Source organism: Thermobia domestica, chromosome 3 (assembly GCF_964235325.1).
Source record: "Thermobia domestica chromosome 3, izTheDome1.hap1.1, whole genome shotgun sequence".
Lineage (NCBI taxonomy): Eukaryota > Metazoa > Arthropoda > Insecta > Zygentoma > Lepismatidae > Thermobia > Thermobia domestica.
Window position 1 is genome coordinate 134,032,394 of NC_137456.1, and position 20,564 is coordinate 134,052,957.

The 20,564-nt window shown below is 36.3% G+C and overlaps 1 protein-coding gene across 7 annotated transcripts in view; it reads right to left on the minus strand.

Annotated features, from left to right (window-relative positions):
* Positions 1-1,247: 1,247 nt before the first annotated feature.
* nej (CREB binding protein nejire) overlaps positions 1,248-20,564 on the minus strand; it is a 255,701-nt gene continuing 236,384 nt past the window's right edge. For all 7 annotated transcript variants that reach the window (XM_081751731.1, XM_081751729.1, XM_081751730.1 and 4 more), the window contains 2 exons: positions 16,433-16,623; positions 1,248-4,761 (listed from right to left, as the gene is read on the minus strand). In XM_081751731.1, coding sequence (XP_081607857.1) covers positions 3,486-4,761; positions 16,433-16,623 — 1,467 coding nt within the window. In that variant the 3' untranslated portion in view covers positions 1,248-3,485. The remainder of the gene's footprint in view (positions 4,762-16,432; positions 16,624-20,564) is intronic.

The following is a 20,564-nucleotide window of genomic DNA, read 5'->3' on the forward strand; positions in this document are numbered from 1 at the left end:
CAAGGGAAGTGGTGGCGCTTAAAACCTTTCTGCTTTCCGGGGGCGATATACTTCATATGCCTGTATACTTTTATTTCTACGTTCTTGATTAGCAAACTGACGTGACCATAAACTTGAATTCCATTTTGCATCCAGATGTATTAGGAATTAAATCTAGTTCATATCATGACAGCCGTTCAACAATGTTTATGGTGTACCCTGAGAATGAAAATGTCAGTTGCTTTCAAAATGTAAGGAAATGTATAAAACAAATCATAGACGGCAAACTACAAGTGCTATAGTCTTTCAATATATTAATAGTTGTCTGCAATTGAGAATCCTTCGGGATTTTGTTCACGCTGAATACACAAATGGCCCTTCCAAATTTGAGTTAAGTATTTTAAAGGAATTCTTACTTGCTAGGGACGAAATTCATTGCTGGTAATACTGCAAATCAAAGCGCTTAGCTAGAGACGATCCGTTTCAATAATTTTAGTGAAATTATTGACGACGTAACATTTATGATTTTCAAATGTTATAAAATTCTTAAGTAACCCATATCACAGATTATAAATAAATCGAAGTTTGGTTTTGAAACCTTACTTCTTTCAAATTATTAATAAGATTGTAATACTTCTTGATTCGCTTTTTTGCCAACGACATTAATCCCGGAGCACTATTAAAGAACGTGGAACATTGTTACGTTAACGAGTCTATCCAAGTGAAACACACCATTCTAGTTTTCCAAAATGACTGAAGTAAGGCAAAGAAAAAATTTGGAAACTACAGTAACAAGAAAAACTCTCTTCAAGGTTATTTAAATTGAAAAGATGAATGTTACTTGGACAAACTATTGAAGTAGGATATATGCTAATTGAAATAAATTCATATTATATATATATATATATATATATATATATATATATATATATATATATATAACGATTTCTTTCTGCATATATTTATTTGATCGGATGTATTACTGCCAGCGGACGGAAAAGTGGAGTTTTCAGTACTCTGTAGTATCACAAAGAAAACCGAAACAAAACAAACAAAACTAATACACGAAAATAAATAAAAATACGTTATAGGAAGAATTTAAATTGTTATTTTGATATCTAATATTGAGCGTGTGTTTACCAGAAGCTTCAACTCGTTGTATTAGGAAATACTTAACTGTATTCTTCACTGTTACTTGGGACATACAATTTTTTAACTGATGTCTTAAAAAAGCCCACCATAGTGATATTGCATTCCAAACATTTAACTACAACTTGCCAAAGTCTATTTATTTCTTTACAAAAAATAATAATAAATAAAATTAAAAAACGCAGAAAATAACATGATTGATGATGTACATATCTGACTTTGAATCATGAGGTCAATGAAAGCCACTGAAGTATTTGTGTTATATATCTCGTACGTACTCTGCGATTACTACGCATGTCATTTTTGTTTTTAAATATATAAATTACCTTTAATCACATCCTTTTGCTTTTATTTGTACATGGCTGACCTTGAAAAAGGGTTAACAGACTGCAGAAGAATTGTTCATAGAATATCAAGCAGAAAAATACATCCAACTTTGTACAGGTTAATAAGGAACTGTTTTTGGTATTTTTTAAACTTTTTTACATTTCGATTTACGAAAAAATTCAACATAATTACGAATAGGATAGACAGACATATCAAAAAAATAAAACTCGTGTCGAGTTTGATACACAATAAGAATAGAACAAATTCTATTTCTTTAAGGTTTATTATAAAATCATCAAATGCTCTCGACCATAGCCTACAGAAGACAGCAATATCAATGTTTGCAACGTCTTTTGATTAGGATCTGGTTGAAAATCGCCGCCTTTTCATTAAACCGTGTGGAAAAAAATGACCAAATCCAGATAATTCCAATTAGATTATTACATTATCTTGCAATTCCCGATACTACTGTATTCTGCAGTTATGTACAAACTGAAGTAACACTTTACACTGTACATTGAGCGCTTCAAATATTGATACTACACTAAACATGCTACCTTCCATAATAAATAAGGAAATATTTAGGTATTGCACAGGTGGGTCAGACATGGGAATCACTGTGCAATCCAAACCTGTTCAAACTGCACAGCACCTTACCCATAACAGGAGCGAAAAACACTTTGGTGGAATGTAATGCTGATTTTTATGAAGAAAGATTTTTTAAATAAAAGGGGAATAGGGCTTCCTACAACCTGCTGGGTATGTGCTTGTCAGTTTGTTGCACACTTCTCAGCAGCCAATAATGTGTTTTTCCTTTTAAAAAATAATAATAATAAAAAAAATCCCATGAATGGCTCAGAATGCATGTTCTCCCCAACCACCTGTTTTCTTCCATCACAACCACCACTGGCCCAAAATGCAGTGATTCTTCTTATCAAACAACATCAAGAAACTGAGATCTTTTTCATCTGCTTTATATTTAGCATGAATAAGTGAGTGATAGAATGATGATGAATGATTACTTTTATGACTTGATGTTGGTACCACTGATTTAATGGGCTTCTTTACTTGTAAACCAATCTCTTTATGACGCAAGAACTGTGTAAAAAAAAAAAAAAAAGTGTATATTTGTGTGTATGTGTGAGTGTGCCATATTCAACAATATTTCACTGTATTATGAGAGCCAAAAAGTGCACTTTGCTCTCGATAAATTTACACAATCTTTTCATGCTACCACCATAAGCACAGAGGACTGGGAAAAGATGGATATTTTTTTACAGCAAAAGAAATGGTAACAGTCTGATCTGATAGGCTGAAAGAACTTCCAAGAGTACTGCAGCAGCTACCTACAAAAGAGCTAGGGAGCAGTATACTGTGTGACTCTGATGCAAACAAGAAACTAATATCTTGAAGAGTTTTCTACAGTGACTGCACTTCAAATAGTTTCGTCAACTAACTATACAAATTGTTGATATTAACTCTTACAATAATTGTAAACAAGATGTACTTAGAAAAACGCACACTGGAGTTTATGAACTTTCACAATAGTTATTACAACATGGCTTGCAACGATAGTACTTTTTTCTTCACAGAAGACAATGTGAAGTTTATAAAATAAAACTGTAGTTTATATATATCTATATAATATATATATATATATATATATTTCTTTCTTCACTCAGACCACAGTAATAATTCTGCATAAACAGTCTCACTAAGCTGAATACTTGACATTTCATGCTACACTGCAGCTTCCAATGACAGAGAAGTCAGCACTAGCATATATTTACAGCACACGCATCACAATTCCACCATCACACAATTGTTTTATTAGCATTATTTTAAATAACGTTTTACACTCTTTTAAGTTGAGGAAGCAGATCAGAACTCCACATTCGATCCGTGTACTATCTTGTACACAATTCACCTGCAAAAAATCTCACTGAACACAGGTCTTGCACTGCACTCATTTAATTACACACTTTTTACAATTGTTTTACACTGAATGACAAGTAAAACTTGTTTTAGTACTACAACTGTTCTACAAATTTCGATAACTGGTCCTGAGGTGTCATTGGTGTTACGTCCGATTCACCTGTTGAACCAAGACCTAACTGTTGGCTAGCCGGAGATTGGTGAGGCATAGTCGTATGCGTTTGTCCACCTAACTGTGATAACATCATTTCACTACTACCTAAGCCTTGATCAGCACCTGGTCCTGGCCCACCGGGGGCTGGCATACCCGGATGTGGTGAGTGAGTAGGGGTGGGTGCATGATGATGCGGAGAAGGAACTGGTTGGCTGCGAGGAGAAGGAATAGGCTGATTCCGCGGTGAAGGAATCATCGGTTGACCTTGTGAACCACTAACGGAGCCCGGAGTTGGCTGGTTTCGGGGGGAAGGATTCGGCTGTGGAGACCGTACAGCCTGTGTTAACGTCGGAGGAGGAGATCGCACTTGCTGCATTAATTGTTGTGATTGATTTGGAGGGCCCATTATTCCTTGTTGGGGTGACATCGGCGGAGGAGTGGGTTTCATGGATTGCTGCTGCATAAGAATTCCCTGTTGTTGTTGCTGCTGGCCAGGAAATTGTGCTCCGTACTGATCAGACGTCTGGAAGTTATGCTGTTGGGTGAAAGACATGCCCGGATGCGGCTGCCTGGGACGTTGCCCATACGGTGGCGCAGGAGGCTGTTGAAAACTTTGCTGCTGCTGTTGTTGCTGTTGCCTCATGGCCAGTATCTGATGCTGCTTAAACCAGTGCTGTTGTTGGGGAGTCATCGGTGGCTGTCCAGGATTCATGTTTCCACTCAAACCTTGTTGCATAGTGCTACCTACTTGAACTGTGTTTATTTGGTTCATCATACCAGGTGAAGTAATTGTATTCTGCATACCGGGCTGCATCGCTCCTTGCATCTGCATCCGAGGCTGCATACCAGCAACGTTTTGCATACCAGTTCCCATTTGTACCTGCTGCATCATCTGCTGTTGTTGAGGCTGCTGCTGTTGCATTTGTTGAAGACCCTGTCTCTGTTTTATGAAAGCTGCCATTAGCTGAGGATTCTTTTTCAGGATCTGAAGAATCTGATTCTGCTGGTCAGGCGTAGTTGGAGATTTTAGCGTATGCAGCAACTGCTGTAGTGCATGCTTTTGGACAGCAGGTTGTGTTGGTTGACCAGGCTGTCCTGGACCTTGTGGAGGATGACCAATAGCACCAGGAGCATTTAATGGTTGTTGTTGCATAAGTTGATTAGGAGCCGGTTGTCTTAATCCAGGATTTTGTTGTAAACCACCCGATGAAGGGTACCTGCAAATATAATTCAACAGTATTAAAATGGCGGAATTTAGAATCTAATGAGAGGACACTAAGAACAAATAAAATTTTTAAGTCATATTTTTGACAATGGCTTTTGTATTTACGTAATGATAAAAAACCCACGCACACTAACACAACAATCCCACATCTGTTACTTTATTCCGATTGTCTCTCTCTTTTATTGTAATAACAAAGAAAAGGTGGTGTCATTTAAGAAAGTAACATATCACTCAATAAGTTCGAAGGATAACTAATAACACAAAAACTTTGAGGCAAAATTCGACTTGATTCATCAACATGGTCTCCTTCAAGAGTTGAGTTGAGTTGGTTGCGAGTTTAACGTCGATTTCAGCAGGGAAGCTATACGAAATCTTTGAGTTTTACGTCCCACGGTTATGCCGGTTAGGCTAAAGGAGACGGTGATGATGAGTAATGAATGAAATGGTGGAATGAAGAAAGTGGGAGGAAACGGGAGAACCCCGGGAAAACCCACGCACACGGTGTTTGTCCACCACAAAGTTCACTTGGCGGGAGCGGAAGCTATACGAGACGGGACCTACTGATTAACGTGGAATCCGAACATGAGCTCACACCGGAAATCGGACCCGGGTCTTTTAAGCCAAAGGCACATATGCTAATCACTTAGCCACGAAGGAGCTATGGTCTCCTTCAAGAGTGATACACTCATTTCCATGCTTCTCTAACATGCTTCAGTTTCGGTAATAACTTCTTTGTTGGAGCCAAATCTCTCTCCCTGAAGCATACTTTTTAGGTCTGCAAACAGGTATTAAACACATTGCAAATACGGAGAGTATGATGGACGGGGAAGTAATTTAAAGAGCAATTCGTGCAACTTTGCGATTGTTGCGATCGACTTGTAACACGGAACATTGTCTTGGTGAAAGAGCACTTTTCTTCTTTATCTGGCGTTGTTTCGCATCTTCCTTCAAAGGCACCAATAATGCCATATAATATTGGTCATTGATTGTTCTTCATTTCTCAAGGTAACAGATGAATATAATATCGTGCACATCCCAAAACAGGGAGGACAAAATTTACCGGCTGCATTTGCGTTTCTGGTAAGTTTGGGCGGCTTTTATTCAGCTGAATATCGATTTGAGTCTGGAGGATAGATCCACGTTTCTCCGTTGTAATATGCCGTACGAAAATATCATTTTTATTGCGCTGAAACAACTCCAAACAGTGCTCTGAATCGTCGACGAGTTGTTGTTTTTGGTCGGCTGTGAACAAGCGCGATACCCACTACGAACAGAACTTTCTCATGGACAAATGTTCGTACAAAATGGTAAACACATTGCCTTCTGATAACTTGAAGATGTCAGCTACCTCACGCAACTTTCCTTTATAATCGGCCAGAAGTATTTTGTGTTTTTTAGAACAACTGCCGAATTTGGGCGACCAGAGCGTTCGGCATCATCGGTGTTTGTACAGCCGCATTTAAACTCAACAGACCACTTCTCTACCATTAGTCTCGATGAAGCACTCCCAATAACACTTCGTCGATCCAATGACAAAACCACGAATGTGCTAAATTTGACTTTTGGGTTATAAGCATTTTAATATTCAACTTACCCCGAAAAGTGAGTATATAGACTTAGGTACATGTTTTAGGAATTGACGATAACTTCGCATATAGTTATATTTCACAAAAGGGACTTTTGTACTGGAATCTGTGTGCCCCAAGTAACATGAAACTGCACTTAGGTGAAAATGGCAAAATTTGCACATTCGCGGATTTGGCACGACTTGTCAAGCTATTGCTTTGCTTGAACGGTATTTTCCCCCCCATTAAAAAGCAATGCTTTATCAACACACGAAATTCAGAGTTTTCCATTGTTTTGAAAATTACAAAGTTGCGTCACTAAAACCACTGTAACTTGTGAATTAAACGTCAAGTCGTTGTGAAACTATGACCCGCATCATCTGAAGGTTAGTTAATTTCTAAACATCATATGGATTTGTGAATACTGGCAACATTTATATGTCATCCTACGAACTTATTGAGTGATGTGTGACTATCCAAATATTCAATCCTATTACTTGTTCCAATATTTACCAGATCTCATTCGTTATTCTCATCATTCAGCAAAAACATCAAAGAATTAATCTAATCTGAATAAGAATTCAAGAAAAAGTTAAGGCTCATCACCGAACATACTTCCGAAGGGTAATGACAAATACTCTCATGGACCATTGAATTCTGGAATAGATTTTGGAATTAGATATCGAAGATATTTATTCTTTTGTACAATGATCACCTCTAATGTGAACTGTTGCTCTCCACTGAAGCAACTTCTCTTACTGATACTGCCACGAAATTTTACAGAGAAGCAAATCCCCCCCCCCCTAAAATCCCTTAAATCAAGAATATGTCCACAACTTTAAGTTAGTTAAGCTACACCTATATAACAAATATATGTGAATATATTAATAATACAAACAAAAACTGAGAACTCGAAACAAATATGAATATGTCTATACTGCAATGTTCTGTGTTCGCTAAACTGTACCAATCTTATGTGTGTTTATTGTTTACCATTTAAGCATTGGCAGTGAACCTACTTTTGAAATATAAAATTGAACAGCTGGTGAACAGACTTTTGATTGATTTTGAGTTTTACGTCCCGTTCAGCAGTGAGGCTATATGAGACGTGGACCTACTGATTAACGTGGAATCCGAACCACATGAGCACCCGCCGGGAATCGAACCCGGGTCTCCCAAACCGACTTTTGAAATATAAAATTGAACAGCTGAAGTGCTCATTCAAACAGTCACTGTATTTGTTCCTGAGAAGTGAGTTGTGGCACATCCCACATGATACAGTATGTAATGCACCGCCCTTAAGAAGTGTGAGCGTATATATATATATATATATATATATATATATATACGGTCTCGTCTCCGGAAAATGCACAACGTAGTGATTAATGTAAGAATTAGTCACGAGATCTGGGTTCGTTTCAGACCTAATCGCATAGTTTCACTGTTTGGAATCCAATGCTTTTATTGCTGTTATGCATTTCTTACTTTTATTTAAAGATCTTTAAACTTCCATAAAATTCAATTCGATTTTTTTTTTTTTTTTTAAATATTCAGTATTAGATGTGACCACTTGATAATAGCCCCCCCCCCCAATACTGAATCCGTATATACTTCGAAATATCGTTCAAGTTTGGAATACGAGAAAATAACACTTAAAATGTGAACAGAACCCATAATAATAATTCGAACAGCTTATGAATATTAATATTTTGTTAAAATATATTTTGTATTTTTCAAATTAGCTACGCTACTTAAAACTTCTATAAACGCCTATACGTAAATTCAACGAAATACATAAGTTGATTCTGTTCGAACTATACTTTACGACCAATATTTTCTAATCCATCATTACCTCTCTTGAGATCTGAATAACAAACCACATTATAACTCGAAGCTTTCGAGAATGTACAACATACCCTGAGCTAACTAAAATCATGGATTTTGACATTTTTTCTATTTGGTCAAGAAAGCCTAATCACAATAAAAAAGAATAGCGAACACATCAATGAGTCATAAATTTCACCAATGACCATGACTATTGAATAATGAAATACACGTGTTTAAACATTTGAGTTTGTGGGTGTATGCAGTGGACATAAGTTCAAAATATGACATTCTTTCTTCGAACGTGTTTACTAACATCAAGTTTTTGTCAGAGGATCTGACCACATGAGTTGTTCTTTAAAATGAAATCCTGTATAGGATACATTACTCAGCAGTGCTCGCCTGCACCCTACGAAACTTCCCATAAATCAGAAAAGCAGTAAATCCTAAAGTACCTAGTTAACGTAACTATTATTTAAAATATTCATTAGATTTGTATTCGAGGCAAGTACCTCCAACAGGAAACGAGCGTTAGCCACTTGGTTGGGAGGAGGTACAAAAGATAATACAAAAACCATGTTTTGCTACTGTTTCTACTGATTCATACATTACTATTAAAAACTTGCATATTGTTTTCACTAGCACAACTAATTTTTCTGTACTTAGGAACATTTTCTATTTTAATAGCAGGTTATCTAAAAAAAATATCGAGCCTATGCGATCGAGATGCTGTTAGTGTCCCAAACCTCGATCTATGAGTCGGAGAGGGTCAGGCCTTACTTCTAGTTTGGAATTTTTACAATCAGATGTAAGATATTGTGTTGTGAAGATAAGTGAACTTTCCGCAAAACTGCACTGCATTTTACAACTGTAATTCGATAAGAGCGCAAATGCTGCACAGGCCCGTAAAGGAATTTGTGCTGTTTATGGGCAAGATACGTTATCAAAAGCAACAACCAAAAGATCACTCAATCGCTTTCGTTCTAGAAATTCCGATGCTCAAAATGCTCTACCAATGGGCGACCAATTACAGCAAAAGTGGATTATATTCTGGCAAAAATAGAGCAAGGTCAACAGTGTAAGGAGTCATGACATCATCAAGGACCTAAACATCCATCACCAAACGGTGTTAAATCATTCTGAGAAAGGTGGAATAAAAAGAAGCTCGACATTTGGATGTCATATGACTCAGAAACACTTACTAGATCGAATTCCTATCTGCGAATTATCTATCGAAACGTAACAAATTCGAGCCATTTTTGAAACAGATGATTACACGCGATGAAAAGCAGGTATGTGAAAAAAGATTGTGGTCGAAGAGAGAAGAAACTCTACAATCTAGCCACACGAACGCCCAGGAAGGTTATCCTATGTGTTTGATGGGATTGGAAGAGCATACTGCATTACGAGCTGCTGTCACTGGGCAGAACGATAAACTCAGACCTATACTGTCGACAATTAGCGCGAATGCACCTACTGCTGTTCGAGTCTAAAAAGACAGGGGACTATCACGGAGAGAGAAACGGTGTCGCTTTCAAAAAATGATTTGGAACGATACTACCTAAACTGTATCCTGGAAGTAATAATGGTTAACGCATTGTGTCATGGCATGAAAACTTGAAAGATTTCCAACCAAATCCTGGCGAAAACAAGAGACTTTATCCTGGTTAGAAAAGAGCAACGTAAATTTTTACGCAAACTGTGTTCAGGCTAGACTGCTCCAAGCAACTGGCAGTGCTCATAATAATATTTAAAAATATGTTATAAACAACCTGCTTATATGGAATCAGATTAAGGTTTCGTAGCCAGACAACAAATTATTCATGCTGCGTGGGGTAAAACCTCTAGATGAGTCTGCTATGTCTCGGATTATTCGACACGATTGGACAAAGCGTATTTAGCACGTGATTGAAGAAGAAAACAAAATGTGGGACTTGGATGATCAAGTGGATTCTGCAGTAAACAGTTTCGTTATTAATACAGCTCATAGCTTCACTGAAACTGAAAGTGATTCTGATTTAAACGAAACTCACTTTCTGCAAGACGAAGACGACGACGATTAGATTGGTAAGTGGATGACTTGTGGCGTTTAATATTTAATATTACATTAAACACAACGCAATTTATTATTTTGTAAAAACTATATATGCATAATTCAACTCTATTTCTTTAGTGCCGGTTAATGGTAAAGTGTTTCATGTGCACATTTTCTGTCTGCATGGTTTTGGGTCCTATCTTGCAGTGGCTGGAACCAACTACTAACCCTGAATTTGTAACGTGGCTATGGAATGCTAATGATCCTTTTCATGCATATTATGTTGTTTGTAAGAGAATCTTTTCTCTAGTGAATGTGGGTCTGAAAGCAATTGTGATCCATAGTGGCGAACAACAACATAACCAACTGCTCAAAGATCTACAACGCATCCCTGTCATCATTTTTCAGTGCTGGTGCTTCATGGATCTGGATCAAAAGAACAGCCAAGCAACAGCGAACATATTATGAATACAGTGACAAACACATACACACAATTATATATATATATGAGGGATTCTATTTCAAATAGTCCAGGGTGATCCGCACGACTGTCTCAGATTGAGTTTATTTTTTAAAATAAGAAACTACATACAAAATTATTAGACCCGTATTTTTTCTTTTTGCTGAAAAAAAATTTTTTCTTCAATACACAGCCTTCCAAAATGGCTGCCCTCCTCTCGGATCGCTCGAAAAACTGAAAAAAAACATGTCAAATTAAAAGTTCTGCTGTAGAGAAACGAGTATACTTAATAACATAATTGCAATAGCAGGAACATTGTATGTTTCGGTGGAGAGCCAAAATTCGTCTATTGGTCCAATAGGAATCGCGCAATTCACTCGCAATGTTGCCAACTTTGGTGAAATTTTTGCTAACTTCAAACATTTTCTTTTTCTGTTTCCAAGAACAATATCAACCATCTGCTTCTACCATCGAAATCTACTCCATAAGGTCTCTTGAAAATATAAAGGACTCAGGTTTCTGATTATTACATCCCACGTTATAGCATGATGAAAAGCTGAAAATTTCATTAGGACGTCATGTCTGGACGCCATTTTCTCAAAAAACCAACCTTTTAAAAATCGGATTTTTTTACAACTATGGGAGAATTACCTACGTATTTAATATCCGTTAACCGTTCATGCGGCTGCAGCCCCTAACATTCGCAACTAATTATTGAAATTTCGATTTTTGTACTTCAAATTTAATTTTCTATGAGCATTTATGTCCTATACACAAGGCGAATTGAAAGGGAGTATGAAAATGTTGAGAGATGAATCCTGACATAAAATCAAGTAGAAAAGTTCCCATAAACATGAGTCGAATTCCGCTTCGTTTTCGAATTACAGGGTTTCCAACTCGGGGCACAAAATCAGCTCGCGACAATGGGAAATAAAATATATATATATATTTCGCGTTAAATCAGAAACTATGTGTTAAAGTTATGATGAAATTCAGAATATGATGATTCTTACGTGCGCTGCAATTCGGTTGCCAGTGTTACCAACTTGATAGAACTTTTGTTTTCAAATGACACTATGTGGATTTTATTAGATATTTGGTATTCACTAATGATTGTAAACATCATATGAGAAGCACAATTTTCGCCACATCACTACAGTTTCCGAAAACTTACATGTATTTCATTAATTTTATCTCGTGCATTATTGATAGTTTGCAACATTGAGTGTGAATTTCACAGGATGTTTACCACCATTAGTAAAACCAAAATGTCGAATAAAAACTACGTCTGTGTAAGTTGTTATAATAATAATACTAATAATAATAATAATATTTTTATTATTGCAGAACCTCTCGTAACGCCAGCATCAAGTTCGAACTTGTTCAAGAAGTTCTGCTGCAGCCACGAAACAATTCATTACGTGATTCGGTGTCGTGAACATTGTCCTAGTGTTCTCTGGAACCATGAAAATTGTTTTCACTGTTAACATGACATTGTAGTGCACTAGTTACAGTGCTTGTGAATAACAATGGAGAAGTCCTGTTACAGTAAGGACCGTATTAAAAGTGTCGTTTATGCTAAAAGGCATAAGAAGATTGGGTACAGAAAGAATTCTCGACAAAAATTTTATCTTGCGGTAAAATATATGGATTTCGTACAGCGTGTCTGCCCAAACATATTATTAGGGGAGGATGATTATTTGTGTCCTGTGCACAAGGCGATTTCAAAAGCAGTATGAAAAATTTTGAGAGGTGAATCCTTCACCGTAGTCTAGGTTTCACCGATAACGGCCGTTTTAATGGCGACACATTCATGTTTAGTATTGTAACTTCTAGTTAATGGTTTCCAAATCTACATCCAGAGGAACAAACTCTTCATCTTGCTAGTGCATAATTTCATATTTACACTTTTTCTTCCGTGGTCACCGATATCTCACATTCGTTGTTGTTCACAGTAAATATTCAAAGCAGCCTTTGCACAAATAATCATCCTCTCCTAATACTACGTTTTGGCAGACGCGCTGTACATATATTTTACGGCAAGATAAATTTTTGTCAAGAATTCTTTCTGTACACAATCCTCTTATGCCTTATAGAATAATCAACACACTTAATACGGTCTTTACTGTAATAGGACTTCTACACTGTTATTCACACAAACACTGTAACTAGTGCACTACAATGTCATGTTAGCAGTAAAAACAATTTTCATGGTCCCAGAGAAAACTAGGACGATGTTTACGACACCGAATCACGTAATGAACTGTTTCGTGGTTGCAGCAGAACTTCTTGAACACGTTACAACTTGTCCAGGAGATATCACTTCGCTTCTTGAACAAGTTCGAACTTGGTGCGTGGAATTACGAGAGGTTCTGCAATAATAATAAAAAAATTATTTTTATTATTTTTATTATTATTATTATTATTATTATTATTATGACAACTGACACAGACGTAGTTTTTATTCGACATTTTGGTTTTACTGCTGATGGTAAAAATCAAGTGAAATTCACACTCAATGTTGCACTATCAATAATACACAAGATAAAACCTTTTAATGAAATACATGTAAGTTTTCGAAACCTGGTGATGTAGGGAAAATTGTGCTTCATGTTATGTTTACAATCATTAATGAATACCGAACATCGAATAAACACCACATAGTGTCATGTGGAAACAAAAATTCTACCAAGTTGGCAACACTGCCAACCGAATTGCAACGCACGTAAAAATTATCATATTGATACAAATCAACTTAAATCAATCATCATAAATTCAACACACAGTTTCTGATTTAACGCGAAATATATATATATTATTTTCCATTGTTGCGAGCCGATTTTGTGTCCCGAGTTGGAAACCTTGTAACTCGAAAACGAAGCGGAATTCGACTCATGTTTATAGAACTTTTCTACTTGATTTTATGTCAGGATCCATCTCTCAAAATTTTCATACTCTCTTTCAAATCGCTTTGTGTATAGGACCTGAATGCCCATAGGAAATATTTACATTTCAAGTACAAAAATCCAAATTTCAGTAATTAACTGCGAATGTTAGGGGCTGCAACCGCATGAACGGTTAACGGATATTAAATACTTAGTTACTTCTCCAGTAGTTGTAAAAAAAAATCCAGATTTTTAAAAGGTGGGGTGAGAAAATGGCGTCTTAATGAAATTTTCGGCTTTTCATCATACTATATAATGTGGGATGTCAGAATCAGAAACATAAGTCCATTACATTTTCAAGGGACCTCATGGAGTAGGTTTCGATGCTAGAAGCAGATGGTTGATATTGCTCGTGAGGTCAGAAAAAAAAATGTTTTAAGTTAGCAAAAAATTCACCAAAGTTGGCAACATTGCGAGTGAATTGCGCGATTCCTATTGGACCAATAGACGAATTTTGGTCCTCCACCGAAACATACAACTTTATACTGTTCCTGCTATTGCGATTATGTTACTAAGTACACTCGTTTCTCTACAACAGAACTTTTAATTTGACATGTTTTTCAGTTTTTCGAGCAATCCGAGAGGGGGGCAACCATTTTGGAAGGCTGTATATCGAAGGATTTTTTTTTTCAACAAAAACAAAAAATATGGGTCTAATAATATTGAATGCAGATCCCATATAAAAAAGAAATGAAATCTGAGACTATGATGGGGACCAATTGTGGTTTGCCTGGACGGTTTGAAATGGAAATAGAATAATGCTCTGTGGTCCGTGGGCACAATTTTTAGAACATTCGATATCTATAACTTAGATAGTTTCATTTTCCGTAATGAAGTAACCAAGTCTTAAGTACTTTGGGCTCTAACAAGTAAAGGGTCCAAATGGATGAATCGAGTTGCGGGATGAGACATAGTGCGCCTGATAAGAGGATGTGAAAATAAGTGTATGTGCAAAGTTATAGCGACTGAGCGCCATAAGAAACGGAGGGGGAGCGGGCCAAAGTGGTGGGAAAAGGGTTATGCAATGTTATTGAAATACATCAAATGAACTGTTGAATCGTGAAAATAATGAAAGATACAGAACGCGAACTGTGGTAGTTTCACATATTGGCAAAAGAAGAATTGGCAGAGTAGATCATGAACCTCCGCCGCCATCTTGAAATCCGCCATTTTGAAATATGTGATTGTTTTGAAATGGAAAAGTAGTCATTTGATATATCAATTGGAACCAGCATGTTCTCAAAAAGTCAAGTATGAACCTTAGTGATCATTATCTGCACTAAGATCATAGGATGTTCATAGGATGTATACAAGACATTACAACAGAGTTTTTGTAGAACATTCATCAGCTGTAGGAGCATTCCCTATTTATTCTCTGAGCACTTATGACTGTAAGTACGCTCATATCACTCAACCCTAATGATGTTGAAAACTTCCTTCCTGTAAATAATGCTAATGTCAGCTTCCAGTCAAAAGTTTTTGAAGGAAGTACAGGCAACTGAACTTGAAGTGCTGTGATTCCGAAACGAATGCCAGACATTTTTGAGAATTTACAAAAAAGAACCCCCTAGAGATATGAGGTAGTCAAAATGTTGTCTTTCTTAGATACTAATTTTAAACAATCACATGTTCTCTGTACTAGGTTCAAATGCCTCGTTGACTGCTCCAAGCTAACAAGAGTACCAGAAGACCTTGCAGAAAATACAAAAAGACAGTATTCACTACTGTGTAAAGATGCCAGAACAAGCTTTTCACAAAGCTCTGAAACATACATACACAACAAGCAAGGAATTGTCAGACTTATTTCTGTGCTTTCCTTTCATCAAACAACCAAAGATACTCATCATATTGTGGAAAGTGATATGGTTGATATTTTCCTATGGAAATGCTACAGCTGAGGATGGTCTGTCAATGAACAAGTTTGCCCTTATTGAACACGAATGTGAATATACAATCATAGTACTAAAGAGAGTACATGATATCACCCGCAAAGGAACCTCTAGTCTTGTCATCACAGAGTAAATACGTACGCCACGAAGATTTGGAAAGACAGCGTAACAAGCGTAACACTCAGAAAACAGAAGACAATAATTCTTCTAAAAAAGGAAGATCATGCATGAAATAAAGAAACTGGAAGGTGAGCAACAGAAGTTGACACAAAAATCTGGAAAGAAGTAAGAACCGTTCAGAAAATAGAACTCTTACGGAAGTTGAACACTTAACGTATGTGGCTATTGTCGAAACTTCTGCTTTCATTCTGATGATATTGTTTATTTATTGTGAAAAGCAAATATTCGTTGTATAAATTCATGTAAGTATGTTGTAGTTGTTAGCATTTACTTTCACTTGCTCTAACGTAACATGTTCATGATGGAAATAAAAATGGAAAGTTGGGTTATTTTAGCAGTACGTGCCTTTGAGAAATATTTCAATAAAAACTTTGTTTATATAATTTTATTGCATTTTGAATTGAATAGTTCACCACTTTAGCGAGAATTCGACTTGAAACATAGAATGAAAATGATTAATTAAATCTAGGAGTATAACACAGATTTCATCGGATACTAACAATGAGAACGGCATTATCACCTTTGAATTCAAACCAATTGCAAACAAATTATAATCCTGAGGACTGACCTCAAGCTCTGAGTGTGTCAGGGTTTGTAGTTACAGTAAAAATATCGAAATAGACAAGCAGAATATTTGGATGTCGGGAAAAAAAGGGTGATTCTTCTTGTAACTGGCTTTTGTGTACGCATTTAAAATCACTTTCCTGACCAATGAGTGATAAAATAATTTCAATTTCAAAAATCTGACGTTGTCTAGTTACAAACCTTGGTGTCCACTGCTGAAGACTTGGTAACATATTGTGAGGATCGGCACCGGGACCAGATACCATTTGCCCAGCCATTGGTCTCTGCATCTGAGGTGGCGGCATCACCGGAGCTTGTGTTGGGACAGGTCCTGGTGTTATTTTCCCAATGCCACCATGATGTTCTTGCTGTCTAGCCGCTTCTTCTTGAACCTGTGATGAAAGGAAACAATCTGTGTAGAACTTTGAAACTTGAACGAATACAAGGAAATGGAACAGTCTCTGATATTTCTCAAAATTACTGTCCGTTAATAATTCAAATTTCTGTAAAACTATAAATTTAAATGTTTGTGAATTTTAATTTGTAAAATTACAGTAATGCTTTAAATATCTCTGTTCATATATATATATATATATATATATATATATATATTTTTAATTTTCACCAAACGTGCGCACTCAATTCTAATAGAGTTCGCTTCCTCACACATAGTTACACAGTGAAAAATTACCGCCTAGTAAACCAAGAATACAGAGACAGTGCAATGTCCTGAGATCACACTGTTCGCTTCCGCATACACAGTACAAGTAGTCAATATATTGTTAGATGGACCTTTAAGAGATTTACAAAGAAAGGCTTTCACAGAGTTGCCTTAAATTTCAAGAAGTTGCAAATCACGTTAACAATTTTGATCATCCTTCTGCTACTGCGTTATTCTACGCCAAATCAACGCACTTCACAACTCGATAATTTTAGATTTTAACGAACTTTGTCACTTTGCAGGTCTCACAAAACTCTTAGTTCTATATGTTTCATTTATTCGCTCCTAAAAAAATTTTAAAAACTCTTCTTACTTCCAAACTATTCGTGGCAGCTTAGAACACGAACTATTCTAATTCAGATACGAAGTCTTTTCTACATAGGTTGGATAAAAAGTAGCAGCAACACTGCTTTTACGTCAGAGGATTGTGTCCCAGCATTATGAGATTCCCGTAGGTGATAAAGAAATGTGAGGCGATGAAGTGTGGTGAGTAACAACGACTCTGTATTATTCAGTCAAAAGCAGCTGTGGCGCAGAGGAAGAAAATGGAAGCGCCGTTTAACACCATATTTCGAAAAGGTGAACAACGTGCATGGATCAAGATTGAAGTTACATGTGGGTACAGTGCACACCCAACAATGTTTTCAGGAACTTCGTAACGACCTCCTCATGAATATGAAGGAACCACTTCGCAGGAAGCACTACAACACAAGAGAAACCGTCATCCATGCCATATGGCGGTCCTTGCGGGACATCGACAAGAATTGACGCGCTGACGGTGTAAGACGACTTCCACACACGCGACAAATTATACGGATGAGAAGCAATTACGTTCAAACAATGTAACAGGTGTTCTCCTGTGCATAAAGCCAGCTAAAATTTATGACAATGTTGCTATTACTTTTTATGCAACCCTCGCTGACTTGTTCGAAAATTAATGAAATTCTCTTTCCAACGATATACTTCACCGCTAGTATCAAATATTATTTCATTTATCTGCCAATTACGGTGGGCCGAACGATCCTTCTGACCAGTCACTAAAGGTATAGTGCAGTATTATTTTATTATCGCTTACACATACGTACAAACTTGCAACTTGGTGTTGATTTTATCCCCTTATTCTTGACGGAGTAAACCTCAAACAATAGGAATATTTCCCAACGTTGAAGGAAGGCACATCCTATGTTTCATTTGAATTTGATTCATTTTACTGGTGTTATCGTGGAACAAACATACAACAAGGAACACAAATGCCGGTTGAGACAAATAGTAGTAGGTAAATCGAAAACTCAATTGAACTTGGGTTCTAATCATGTTACACTCATCGAAAATTGACTCAACATATTCCACACAAAGGGAATGAGAACGCTAAACACTGCAAGTTAGTTTTCGTTTTAGATCAGTATATTAATAACGGGCCTTCTGGAAGTATTGGAAAGGATTGAGGAATGCCTTCGGGTCTCATCCTAAACGAAGGGAAAATCCCAACCTATATCTCCTCGCGGGGGAAAGTGGATAACGTCTCAGGTGGCCAACATAGGTGGGGATAGACTGACTACCAGGTGCCAACACCTTCTCGAAGGACAGATGAACGGTAAAAATCAGGGAACCTTAGGACGGGAAACTGTCCTAAAAGGCGGATGAATCACAAGGTAGTCAACGGCATAGAGATGTGGAAAGGAAATGGGAACAACCATATTATTTTTCCCCAGAAGCGACGAAGGACGAGAATAAATAGAATAATGGTTATTCCTGAGGTAAAACTGTCTTCCGTTCGGATCTCTGGGAAAAATCATCAAAGGAGAAAATAACTTTCATTTTAGTATAGAAACCTGGAACATACGAACTTTACGATGTGCGCGTAAACTTCAATATTTAAAAGTGGAAATGGATAAATGTTAAGAGAACTAGTAGGTTTGAGAAAGTTCGATGGTCCAAAACGGGTGAGGTAGTATAGGGAAATTAAACAATATTCTATTCGGGTGGCGTTAAGGTCGAGAATTGTGTCGCGACAGCAATGAGGAACGAAATAGCAAAAAGCGTAACCAAAGTGGAATGTTGCAGTGATCACTTGTTATTCGTAAACCTATACTCAAAATCAATGGATATTGTGATAATACAAGTGTATATGCCAACAATCGACCATGATCACTTTTTTTTTTTTTTTTTTAAAATAAATGTGTATTTTCTTATTTCGAAATATTACGCTATTTACCTGCAAAAAACTAACGTTGGTGACTTTTATGATAAAGAAATGCAATAGAAGTATCAATTATTATTGTAGCATTTAATAGGAAAAAAAAAAATAAGGGAAATATTTGTTTCCATATTTTTCTTCTGGTCTTGTAAGTTACTTGTGTTTTTAAAACCTAATTTACGCTCTTAAGTGCTCTCATTTTGGGCATAAATCTTCATTTTTTAATGAAATATTACAACGTTTGCCACTGAAACTTTAACAATTCAACTAAGGAAATTTGTGAATTGTGATGTAGATAACACCAGATTTCCCTATTTCAGACTGATGTCAAATCTGTGAGGGGAACGTTACAAACTTATAATATATAATCATCAGATGACTTGTGATTATATTTACTATTCGTGGAAAGTACTAATCTAAATGATTTCACTCTGTTCAGATTGTAATTAGAATATATATTTAAAGCTTTACACATGTGTTCAAAATATGATAAAAATAATTCGATGACTTATTTCATATATTTAAGATTACCTCAAATAGTGTATCCTTAATCACGTGTTATTCGAACTACGGCCTTGTGTCACTGGAACTGGCATTTTATTACATTTCAAACAAGACTAAAAACTAATTTCAGATTTCAATCAAGATAAGTTATAACTTATAGTAAGTCTAAGGGGTATAAAAGTAGGACGTTAAACTAAAACTTATGGCAAAATAAATTACTTTCTTCATGATTATTTACTAATGGACGCTATAGGATACATATTACATAAATAAACGGTAAACTCAACTCGGTATCCTTTTCTGGTTATAGCACAATACCGGTTCTTTCTGGAACCATCTTTAAGTAGGTAAAACTCAATATAAGTTGTTAAAGTAACGGCCATATTTTCACCATACATATATGAGTACTTCTAAACTATAAAAACAGTGAATTTCTAACAAATTTCAACGGTATTAACAAAATTCCGTACGTGAATAAGTGCGAGTAGTACCAAATGATAATCAAACAATTTTTTCCAGATCATCCTATTTCTTAGATTTTCCAGATAAATAGACTCTCGGAGATGATGATACAAAGAAGCTAGTGGAACAAACAGAAATCATCTTAAAGAAGGTTCCAAGGAGAAACGATATTACATAATAACCACAAATACTCACAGAGTACATAGGTGAGTACATTACTCCACTGATTTTTTTAAACATCCATAACACGCAAACAAACTGATAGAGAGAGAGAAATTTTCACGCAATTACATTTTTCTATAGTATCTATACTAATTTTAAAATCTACGATGGTCAGGTTTTGAGGGTGTGTTGATTTGATGTGGCATAACTCGATTACGCCTTGAGATGGACTGAGTAATAAAACGAGCAACACAATACTAACTGATCGAAAAAAATTATCAACTTCG